The following is a 13,040-nucleotide window of genomic DNA, read 5'->3' as shown; positions in this document are numbered from 1 at the left end:
GTATGCACCCCCTTAAAGCTTGAGCTTTCCTGAGAGAACTTTGATCAAAATAATGCACTACTAAAAATGTTGGCTGAAAAAGCAGCTCGACTAAGCAGAAACTCTAATAAATAATGGCTGACAAATCACATGATTCACATTTATTCCCAAAACAATATTCCCATGTCCTATCTTAAGGTCACATGCTTTCTAATTAGAAGGGGGTGATCTGTTTTCTATAGAATGAATCTTAGAAATGCTCTCAAGCAGTGTGTATGTTCATTTTCTTCTATGAACATACAGAATGTATTAAGCTCAGTTTTTGTTTCAAGACGATGGAAATTTAATTAGATTCAATTTCCACTATCAATAATTAAACCTACAGAGCCTGTGGAGACTTCTTTAAACAGAGTAATCCATACGCACCTACACACCAGCACACACACACAGACATTCACCCATCATGCCTTTTCAAAACAATAAAAAAAGCATTCATACACTCCATTCGGTCGATCTTTCCACTTTTTTTTAATGGAATCGGTGACATTTTTCCTGAATGATGCTTTCTTGAGCAATCCATTCAGCGATGTTAACCATTACCACGATGTGCTTTGCGTTTATGTGAAAAGGTATGCATTACGTTTGAGTATATCCTGAATGTATAAGGTGAGGAAACTGTCTGACTGAATTATTCATTGTCTGCAATCTCAATTTCCCAGTGCAGCCATCCAATGCAAACACACACACACACACACACACACACACACTGGTTAAAGCACTGTGACTGATTGGTCTTTGAGGAGGAGGTGAAAGGTTGGTTATTACTGCGCTCCAGGAGAGACAGAAAACACTGTAACAAACTCACACAACTGATGGTCAACATGTCAGGCAGCCCATTATGAGCTGCTTTTTCCTACTTTTTCCAAAAATGATCATGTCCAGGACTACCCAACTATTCACAACCCCAAGAAAGTTCTGTCATTAACTAAAGTGAAGACCTATTTACATTTACTCATTGCAAGTCTTGTATGTCTAGTGTAAACTCTTAAATTCTAAAAAAGTATTTACACTTCATCTTTTCATAATTGGGCAGAAGCATAAAGTGACCTTATGTAACTAAATGCAGACTAAATGATCTGAGAAGTTCCAGCATACGTCACCAGAGAGAAGTCTAACATTTCATTGGAAGACCAAGTTATGACATTTCAATTAAGAATACATTGTAGCAATCTGTCAATTTATAAACAGAAATTTCTGGGACTACATTGAAAAAAAAATGTTAACCTAAAAATGTGCTTCATGTGGTTACATCTAAGTTATTGTATATTTAATTTAATACAGTGAAGACTATGCAGTGATGTTTTATATGTAATTGTGCTATTGCTTGTAATTTAAGTTATTGTTTTATTACTAACTGTTATTTGAACTCTTTTTAATATTTTATATTAGTTAGGCTAGCATTTTTTGCTATAGTATCGAAAGTGAAATCTAGAATTATGAAATTTCACTGGTATCTAAAATGTTGGTGCCAACCTTATGTATTAGTATAGGTTACATGAGTAAAAACAAAGAAAACAATACCTATTTTATTTATCTATCTATCTATATATATATATATATATATATATATATATATATATATATATACACAGTGTTGGGGAAAGTTACTTTTAAAAGTAATGCATTATAATTATGTTACTTAGTTACTTTTTATGGAAAGTAATGTGTTACGTAAATATGAGCAGGGCTTGAATGTTTTTAATATAAGAAGTTCCGTTTATAGCAAATGTAAAAGCCCTTTTACACCAAAAAGTGTAATGAATAAACCTCAGGCTGAAGGAAAAGTAAATTCACATCTGTACAGTAGAACGCAGGAGAAGAAGGCTCAACACTCTTCAGCAATAAAAAAAAACAATGAAGCACAATTGTTAGTTTATCTAAAGTCATTTTTGCTTATTAGTATGGTTCAACTGGATCATCAAAGGTCAGCACCAAAGACATTGGTTAATAAAATGGGATTAGATACATTTGTGTTATTTAACATATTTAATTATTGCAGGTTTGAGTCATATTCTGAGTTTGCATTTCACTGTTTTAATTCATTTTGATGAATACTAAATCTGTTTTTTTTGTGAGTGGTATGAATTAATGCACATTCACATTTAGTCTAGAACTACAGCAACATCATGTTCACACAGCGCACACAACTCCTCTGTGCTTCCGATTTCTCCCAATATGGGGACAGGAGACTTGTTAGTCAATAAATGGGAAAACAAAGTAACTGGCGTTACTTTTTTGAAAAAGTAACTCAGATATTTTCTTGTAAATTAAAAAAGTAATGCGTTACTTTACTAGTTACTTGAAAAAAGTAATCTGATTACGTAATTCGCGTTACTTGTAATGCGTTACCCCCAACACTGTATATATATATATTATACTTTATATATATTATAATATTTATTTTTTGGTGGGCCCAGTGAAAATCCCTAGCACTGAGCCCTGTTCCATTCAAATTATTATTTTCCATCACTAAATACATTACGTTATACCAACAAAACAGAATTCAAGGGATAGATCAGATAGAAACAGCTCCTTAAGCTAACAAGTTACATCTTTATACAACATAACAAGCAATATGCACCCAAACTCATAATTTCGGCTGCTCTATGATGGTCAGTACGCATGTTGTTAGAGGCTGAGACTAGAATGAATGTGGCCTGTTGTCTTGTAGAACTGAAGATGAGGCCAGTCATGTTAACACAATCCCCATCTGACTGTTCAGAATGACTATCTGTATCTCTTTACAGAGCACTAACACTCATCTGCTCAGTGCTTCTCTAATTCTACTCATAGTGATGAGACAAGGTTTGTAGTCTGCCAGGACGTGTATATGTATGTTTACGGTCTGGTAGGAATAAAACACATCAGTATTTCCTCAAACAAACCTGTGATATTCTTGCTCCTTTTGCAGAGTGTTAAAAGCATTCAAAATCAGACAAAGCATTTTACATTCTTGGTAAAAAATAATAATGACCAGTGCTGATAGGGTTAGTTTATGCTATACTGCTGTGGGTTAACATTACAGCAGTGCCTCTGTTCCCCTGAGCAGAGACTCCAAACATCATACCTACCAAATGCACAAGAGCTATAAATACCTCTTTCTATGTGTGTGTGTCCTCCTCTCTCTTCTGTCTCTGCCAAAGTGAAACTGTAACATTTAATCTGCTCATAATAGAAAGAGGATCTGTATCGATAGATTTCATTTTCACAGAATTAAGATACAAGATACAGAGGCACAAGTGTGAATAATTCCAATTTCATTAGAAATTAAAACCAGATGATTATGTGTGCTAGACTAAAAGAGTTTGGAAAGAAGGGAATAATTGAGCCAGCATGTTAAAGCGAGTGAATTTTGAATGTATGAACAACAGACTGTCATTATTTGCCATTCATCACCTGATTTCTGTAATAACAGCATTTATACAGCCTTTGACAAGGTTGTGTTCAGGCTTTAAAATGACTGGTACACGGAGCTGCGTGCTGATTGGTGGAGCCGTGTGTTAGTAAACACAGCTCATTAATCATACAGAGAGGCCTGCAGGGCAACATGACAGCATATGTTCATTAGCGAAGCAAAGCGCAAAGAATAAAAGACAGAGGGAGTCATGGGTCACTCTTTTCCAAACATTTCCTTATCTGACTGACAATATACACTGTCATGAGCCTATAGAGTTATTCACCCCCAAACAAAAACCTTAAACATCATCTAAAAATCATATTTGATTACACTTTATAACTTCAATACAGCAGCAACAAAAAATATAATGCTTTGCAGATTGATGGCTCATGTACAATACATGTGACAATATGTTAATTGAAAATTACAGTAAATGTACATTAACTAAGGATCTGTTAATAACTTTATTATATTTGTTATTGCTATTTTTAGGGATATATTCTCAATATGACATACTCAAGAACAGCTTATAAAGGACTTGAGACGAAACCACAATTTACAAAATGTTTCAAATATAACAAAGAAAGCACTCAGAAGTGTGAAGGATCGTGGGTAATGCATTGCAGCATGAAAACATACAAAGCTGAATGCAAAATTACTGTAAGAAATGGCTTTAGCTGAATTGTATTATTTATTTTATTCCTATTGAATGAATGAAATCCTTTGCAGCAGGGAATGTGCCAAGCCAGCAGTGTAGGATAACAGTGTCTTCTCAAACAGGAAGTCTCAGAGGAATTATGCAGGGCTATCACATTCTACTGCAATATAAATGCTAAATAAGGCATGACCCATACTCATGAGGACCTAGCTTTGTATGGGACAATTCAGTGTGTGTGTGTGTGTGTGGGTGTGTGACTAATGTAACTGAATAAGCTCTAATATGACCACACACTGTTAAAGGTTATTCAGTGGTTCTTTGCAGCAACCCTCTTCAGCAAAGAACCCTCTTCTAATCAAAAACACTTTGTGTTGTATATGGCGCTTGATTTGGCTACATGATTAAAAACATTCTTTATGTTGCATTATATTTTCTTCAGATCAGTGTAATAAACATAAATAGATTGGCTAAATTTAATTTTAAATGTAATGCACAATGGCATTTGAGTATTTTAATTTACATTCACCCATATGTGCAATATTTTATGCAAAATAAAAATGCAAATTAAATTTCAATAACAGAATTTCCTTTTGCCATTTCTTATTACTATTTAATTTAAATATTAAACTGAATAAGTGATCATTAATGCAATAAGAGTAGCAAAATGTCATTTACACTCACAATTTGACATTTAAAACTGAATTTCCATTAATACTGTGTGAGGAATAAGGCAAGTTCAGTAGGCTTCATGCTTCCATGAATAAGTGAAGGTGTCATATTTAAATGGAAATGAAGTGACTTTGTGAGTCTGTTTTTTTATACACTGATTGTGTTTAGTTTAAAAGTGAATAACTTTGAATGTTAAATGTCATCCAGTTTATAAAAATAACACATTTATGGTTTGGTTTTGATGGAGTAATTGTGCCTTGACAATGGGTCTAAGGAGATGAATAAGATATCATATATGATATTCTAAAAAAACTGGAAAAAAATGTGTAGCTTAAAAATGTTATACAATGACATAAAGATACAAAGCTCTTTTGTTCTACATGCACATGCTCATCATTCACAGTTTAATGCATTCACAGTAGAAGCCACTAAAATCACTATAAAGAGCAGGTCCAGAATGTGCTGTGCTACGGCTCAGTGAGAGGAGAGCAGCCTAATTTACACCTCAGAGAGAGAGAACTGAATTTATATGTGGTCTCTCGGGTGAAAACCAATGTAATGACATGTCCATTAGTTCATATGTTCATATGATGTCTAAGAGACATACAGAACAGAGTCAACAGCTTTCATCTGACAATAAAGTAGGATCTAGAAACAGTAGCTCAAAGTTCCCCCTGGGACATAACTACGAAGAGAAGTCATGGAGTTTAATGAAGAAGGGATATCAGATAAATTGCGACTGCTTTTTATACTCAGAGCAGCATGACTGACAGAATTATATGAATGTTCACTCCAGGAAGGAACTCTATTTAAAAGGCTCTTAAACTGCTACTGAAATTTTAAAGGGCATGAATTATCTGTGATGGCTCTAATGCATCATAATATCCTTCTGGATAATGCACAATTATGAGTTTACACTTTCAATTAAGAGAGAATGTAATAATTGTGGTTATGACTTCCACGCTGAAGAAATTAGGTTTTTGCCCTGACAGATCTGAGCAGATAGAGTCTCCCATTATAGTTCTCCAGAGAATCACCCTAAAAGATGAAAACTAAGGACGGAAATATGATGAGGAGAAAGTGTCTTTGCATGCACTGTGGTAACCAGATGAGAAACATAAGGGCAGAATATTGATGTTATTGAATGAAAGAATTCTCAGCACGTGGACAGGGGCCTGGTTTGTGCTGTTGTAAAGAAGTCTGACTGTGTATTAATGTATTAAATGCATTAATTTGTTTAAATATGTATTAATTCATATAACCTCCTGGGATTAAGCAAATATTTTTGTCCTTTATAGAGGTTATTTGTATCTTTCAGAGCATATACGTATGCCACATATTTCCGGATGAACACTCTCTCTTTTGTTTTGTTTTTTAAACTGGCTGACATCACAGTTTAAAAAATATATAGGACAGAGTAACAATTTGTATATTATTTTGCGATTACAATTGTGTTTGACTGATTTGCCATTTTCTTGTAAATTAAAGGGTTAGTACACCCAAAAATGAAAATTCTGTAATTTCTTTAGGAAAAAAGGAAAGGAAAACTTGAAATCGCATCATATGACCCCTTTAAAGCATTAAAAGCCATGAACCAAGTCAACCAGCTATAAGGTGAATCGCAACAGTACTTAAGGGAAATAACTACAATGCCGGGAAGCACTGCAAATGACATAATCAAATTAAAACCATGGAGAAATATAAAAGCTGTTTATTATATCTATTGAAAAAATATATTTTACATTTAATGAAAAACAACATTACAATAAAAATAAATGGATGGCTTCAACAAACGTACCACGGATTAACAACCTTGTAGCTCACAGTAGGTCTATCTTAAAAGGTTTATAAGTTATTGGTAAAAAGAAATTTCTATATGGAGAAAATGAATAGCGTTTTTATTTCTGGAAACCCAACTGTTGCACTCTTTCACATATATAGTCTTTAATAAGTAACATTTAGAGATCGTGTGTGAACAAGGCAAAATACTGTTAAGACTTTAGGTAAAGGAAGTTGTAATATTACCATCAGATTACTCTCATGATGTTATGTGTGAACAAAGTATAAGTTAATGCTTGGTATGAGCACATACAAGGTCAGGATGCACGGATGTAAGAAGTCATAAAAACATACTATGATTACTATGCAATGTTTAAGCTACATCTCAAGACCCTGCCTTTATTTCGATTCATCAGGACAGCAGCTATGCAGTTTGATACTATTGTGCAGCATCTCGTGTTTTAACCCATTGCAAAAACGTGTTCTGCGTGATCGGTCCTTTACGCCTGTCACTGAGAAGTCAAAAAAGGTTGTTAAATTGCACAGAAAGTGAAAATAAATAGCTTTTCCTCATCCAGGCAGATGAAGACAACATCACAGTGTCATCTACATTGACTGGCATCACAGAGTTTACTAGCATTTTGGGGCTCGTGTTTGAATGGTCCCTTAACAGTAAAAAGCCAGAACACCACCGCTCGTGTGAATAGCATGTTTTTGTATTTAGGGCAAAACCAATCTGGTAATTTTACGGTAATTTACAGGGTTTAATGTGTGTAAGAGGCTTATTAATGATTCTTGTACAAGAAAGAAAAAATCTATGTCCTCTGTTGAGGACAAGAAGTCTTTCACTACATAGCTGAACATGATAAAAAAACGATCTCAGCTCTTAGCAGTTTCCTTGTGATCTGAAGCAAAATTGTCCAAGACAATAGGAGCTGTCATTTCAGTGCTGACTTTAACTTCCTCTGCAATAATTCAAACACACTCTCTGCCTTTTACTCTTTCTCTCTCTCTCTCAGTTTATATTCCATATCCAAAGTATCGGTTTATTCCTAGAAAACCCATATAAAAGGAAATAAAGGTACTATTCAATAATAAAAAAGTGGCATAGCCTAAAATACATTACAGTGAAAGAAATGTACATTGATTTGGAAAGTGTATTCCTCTGGTGTAAAGGACAGAAATTTGACTCACAAATTAAAGTACATCATTAATGTGGAATTTAAAGCTGAAGAGGGTCATTTCTATGCCACTACCATCACCAAGTGGAACTGCAAAAATAATAAATGCTCCAAACATGTTTAACTCTCCCTGTCTGCCATTGGTCAGTAAACACATGGCCCCACCCCAACCTTAATCTATTGGCTAGTTGGAAATATTTAACAAATAGTGTCACTGAGCAAAAGTGTGAATCAACTTAATAGCATACATATAATTGTTTAATGGCATATTTTCTGCAACACTCTGTGTAAAACATTATTTTCCTTTCACTGAGGTTTCAAATGGAGATTATAATAAGCAAAACATTAACCAACACCATAACATTCAGTAAACATAACCCATAGACATTCTCGGGTTCACTGAACTACTATAAACACGTAAAGCTCACATACTCACCGTCCTTGCGGTGGTAGGTGATCTCCACTTTGCGTTCCTCCGAGCCCAGGAGAGCCTGTGCTACCTGCGCAATAGCGTGCCGCTTGGTCAGCTGTCCGTGCAGGAAGTCACAGGTGCACGGCTTCTGCATGATGTCCGGCCGGGAAAACCCTGTCATCTCACAGAAGGCATCATTGCAGTAGATGATGGCACAGTTCTGGACACGTGCATTGGCTATGACAAATCTCTTGTCTGTAGAAACAGGCAGAAAATAACATTTTTGCTATAAAGAAAAGTGTATATAGGTAGTGGAGGTGAAAAGATATAGTAAATCATTTTCAAAGCTTTTATAAAAATATTATTTTTTTCTGCCATATGAGCACATGTGCTTTTGGCAGAGTCAGTGTACCTTTAGATTAGCAAATGCCAAATTTTATGACGTTACACTGGCTATGTTTGCATGGATGCTTTTTGTTTAACTCGGAATGAAATTATTCTGATTGATGAATCTGAACGTAGTATTTACATGAACACTATATAAAGTGATCGGGTTGATGTGCACGTTTTACATGTCACAAGCTTCAATATCGGCTTTGATCTTTTGACATTCACACACTGCATGAATATACAGTTTCTAGATGTTTGCACATACTATTCTCCTACCATTGCTTCTTTTCTTAGGATTTAAAGAGCAGACTTAAAATGTATCTATTTTGGGACCTAATTAGGAGACAACGAGCACAAGAAGCTTTGTGCCGTGCTGCTTTTATCAAGCAGTGAAATCGCCTAAACAAGCCGTCTGTGAATGAGAGTATGAAGTGAGGACTGATGGGACTTTGTTCTGCACCACTTTACAGACGATGAGTGGAAGGAGAATTTTAGAATAACATGACACTCATTTATGACACTTGATTCTACAAAAACAACAGCTCCATGCTTCCCACGTCATTACGAATTTCTGCGCCATTTCACATATGCAGTACTTTTCAGTTTTGGTTTTCAATCCGATCAAAGATTTACACGTCCTCTCGATCAGATTAGAAAAGATCTACACCACTCCATCCAATCCGATCGAAATTTCATTTGGATCAAACTCAATCGGAATTAAGGTGTTTACATGAAGGCTTTTCAGTCTGATTGAGCCATCATTCTGATTACTAACGGATTATTTGGTTTCTACTATTCACACCATATAAGCAAAAAACAAACGCTTTTTTGCGTTTGTAGGTGAATGATATTATTAACAGTCCATGCATTCACGATGGAAAGAAATAGTTTTGCATCAATAAAATGGGAAAGTATGGAACAATTTAAAGGAATATTTAGGGTTCAATAAGTAAAGCTCAATCAAGCAATTGTAGCATATGTTGATTACCACTTGTCTCTCCTTTTCTTTAAAAAAGCAAAAATCCTATGAGGCACTTACAATGGAAGTGAATTGGGCTAATTTGTACACTTTAGTATTGCAAAATTACAGCCACAAGATATAAACAATATAGGTTAACATGGTTTTACTTTGAAAACACATTTAGTAACCTTTTCCTGTAAAAAATGTTATATAAACAGCTTCACAGTTCACATTTTAACAGAAGAATTGATGTACAGTACTGTTTAGTGCTTTTACAAAATATGCTTCCCTTTTTTTTAATTCTCCAAAATTGGCCCAGTTTATTTCCATTTTAAGAACCTCACCTCTTCTTCTATTTAAAGGGAACCAGGACAAGCCTAAATAATTTTTTGTGGTAATTATGTTTTATTGAAAGCTGTGAAGGCTTATTATGAAGGCTGTTCTTTGATAAAAAGCTTTTCTGTATTCTAAATTATTAATGTGGAATCTTTCTCTCTTTCAGCATTTTGCGTTTTGTTTACGCAAGTGGTCTTGTCACAAATGTTTTGAATGTTTTGTCTACCAGAAACTACTGTTTAGTGCTTTTACAAAATATGCTTCCCTTTTTTTTAATTCTCCAAAATTGGCCCAGTTTATTTCCATTTTAAGAACCTCACCTCTTCTTCTATTTAAAGGGAACCAGGACAAGCCTAAATAATTTTTTGTTATTTTAATAATTTAATAATTATTAATGTGGAATCTTTCTCTCTTTCAGCATTTTGCGTTTTGTTTACGCAAGTGGTCTTGTCACAAATGTTTTGAATGTTTTGTCTACCAGAAACGGTCCTTCTCTATTAACAGTTATATTTGAGAGAAAACAGCAGAGACAGTAAGGCGTGGAAGAGTGATATTTTGGCAGTGGACACTGGGCCCCTCAGCTGAGCGCCTGTGGTAGTGTGAGTAAACACATTTAACACTCAAACACAACACAAACGGTGACATTTTCAGATGCTGACATGATGTTAGCTGAACACTGGGTGACAGAAATGGACAGTTTCCTCCCTAACGACTAATGGAGAAAGAGTCCAAACACTATCCAAAATCTATTGCGCTGTCAACAACTTAACTAATCAATGTTTACATCAATAATGAGAAACGGTAATAGTACAGCGCTAATAAATCAAAGTAACGTTATCTATTTCTGAGTTTGGACATAGAAGTAAGGCTAAGTTGCACGGTCAATGTGTTGAGGTAAATTCTCCCTATTTGGAGGTCTCACTAAACAATAAACCGCAACTGAATCGCACTACATGCAGCTCTTATTATTGTTTCAATGAAATAAACCAACGCTGCTGCAACATCTGGAAGATGACACTCACTTTGACCCTCGAATTTGCGGATGATAATCCCGAGAAACGTGTTCTGTGGCGCGACGTGACCTCGTCGCACCGGCATGATTGACGGCTGGTTGTGCGCCTTTGAAACCGTTGGATGAGCTTCAGGAGCGCTGCGCGAGGAAACGCGTTTCTTTGTGGGGGGTCATTCCGGCGACGTCTTCTCCTTCTTTCCGCCGTTAAATTGTCGCTTTCCGTGATTCATTCCCGTTTTTGTCTTCACCGGTAGTCGCCGTTTGAAACGAAAGACGAGAAAACGAGGCGCTCTGTGAGGAGGCTGCGGGTCTGAGCAGCATCTCAATCGAACTGAAACCCACCGATGTGACAAACGGCCACAAACTGACAGCAGTGACGTCTGCCTCTCCGCGAGGGGCCCCCGCACACTGCGCGCGACGCTGTGCAAGGAGACGCGCGAGGAAACGGTATCGGTGTTGCGCGAGACAAGCCTGGGCGGAGGGCACAGTTCGCACGGATCGCTCTTCTAAAACCATCTCAAACAACACAACACGTGGGGTTTTCTTTTTCCACCTTTAGGATATCCATGACAGTCAATTTAAGAGCAGCTGGGACTAAATTAGACAGGTCAATTACAGTGTTATCTGGATCTATAAATTAAAGAGTGTTTATGCAAAAAATGCGACAGCAAATGTACATGTCAAAACATGAAAAGTAAATAGGTTCGACCTTTGCAAAGTGCTTATTCGAAAGTGGGGGGAATTGGGGACTGTCCATGGTGCTGGAAATACTCCGGAACGAGAGCGTTCCTCCAGTAACAATAAAAAAGAATAAATGAACTTTGACTGAAAGAGAGAAAGATTCCACATTAATAATTTAGAATACAGAAAAGCTTTTTATCAAAGAACAGCCTTCATAATAAGCCTTCGCAGCTTGCAATAAAACATAATCAACAAGGGAAAAAAATCCAAATGGCGGGTGAAGTAGGCTATTACGAATATGGAAAGTGTTCAAACGTTTGCTTATTTAAAAAAATGTTTAAAAAAATTGGGAAAACGGATAACATATCCTTTGTATTACTAGAACGAACCAAACGTTTGCGTCTATCCACCAAAATACGCTCTTTATAAATACATATTAAAAAATCTAATTATACTAAGTAAATCTTATTGTAAGTCCTAGTCCATATTCAGTTTAACGCCTGCAGAACACGAGCGCATGCGTGTGTGCGTCCTCCTACAACTGCAAGACAAAGACATCACGTCAGCACTTTCCACTGCTTAAACGCTGACTGGTTCACTGCAATTAAATGTTTGTTAGGAGATCATTGTTGCTCTGATGTCACGGAAATATGAGGGAAAACCCCGCTGAGGAAAAGATAAAAGACGAACAAACAGTGCTGGCATCTAGTGGTGAAAACAAGAGAATGCATTATAAAGGTATTTACTGACCAGCTTGCAACAAAATTAGTCAAAAACTGTACAATACAGTAAACAAAATTTGATAGTAAGATATTAGATAAACAATAGTGTTCAAACGTTTAGGAATGGCAAGTTCTTGAAAAGATTTTTGACATCATTTTTTGCTCACCAAGGCATTTATTTGATTAAAAATAAACAGTAACATTGTGACTTTGGAGTGTTACACGCACTTGGTGCATAAAGAAGATCTGTAAAGTTGCAAAGACTAAAGTCTCAAATCCATAGAGACATTCTTTATAAAAGTTAAGAGTCAGCCACACCTACCTAAAACGTCTCGTTCTAATACGCCCCCACATATCTACCTCACTATGTGCGAAGATTTGCAAATCGCCGCCCAAATGTTCACGCAAAGAAAGGCATAACTTTTATTCTCGCTGTAGTATTGTTGCCGCTGCCGCCATGTCGTGAAGGCGCTGTGTGCTTCGTTGTGAAAGCGAAACTACTTTGTTTGGCCTTCCAAAAGAAAATGATATCCGCTTCATCATGCCTGGAGCGGATCTGTGCTGGTCGCTGAGGAAATACTTCAACTTTGCACTGTTGATCGCTGGATCGGCTTTTACCGTGGACGAAGCGGAGTCCAGCCTGGGGTCGTCACATGTGGTTGCCGCAGGCATCACAATATGGTAAGGGACGTAACATTTCCGTCACGCTTAAGGCATTCGGCCAATCACAACGCACTGGATAGCTGGCCAATCAGAGCACACCTCGCTTTTTCAGACCGATGAGCTTTGTAAAAATCGACACG

General features: G+C 36.3%; 1 protein-coding gene across 1 annotated transcript in view; it reads right to left on the bottom strand.

The window, feature by feature from the left end:
- LOC107581368 (potassium voltage-gated channel subfamily H member 7-like) overlaps positions 1 to 11,285 on the bottom strand; it is a 59,147-nt gene extending 47,862 nt beyond the window's left edge. The window contains exons 1-2 of the mRNA XM_016266918.1: positions 10,845 to 11,285; positions 8,160 to 8,390 (exon numbers count right to left, since the gene is read on the bottom strand). Coding sequence (XP_016122404.1) covers positions 8,160 to 8,390; positions 10,845 to 10,920 — 307 coding nt within the window. The 5' untranslated portion in view covers positions 10,921 to 11,285. The remainder of the gene's footprint in view (positions 1 to 8,159; positions 8,391 to 10,844) is intronic.
- Positions 11,286 to 13,040: the final 1,755 nt, after the last annotated feature.

Source organism: Sinocyclocheilus grahami, unplaced genomic scaffold (genome assembly GCF_001515645.1).
Source record: "Sinocyclocheilus grahami isolate Dianchi unplaced genomic scaffold, SAMN03320097.WGS_v1.1 scaffold34.1, whole genome shotgun sequence".
NCBI classification, from domain to species: Eukaryota; Metazoa; Chordata; class Actinopteri; order Cypriniformes; family Cyprinidae; genus Sinocyclocheilus; species Sinocyclocheilus grahami.
Note: the sequence above shows the minus strand (reverse complement) of the source record. Positions and strands in the feature narration are given on the sequence as shown.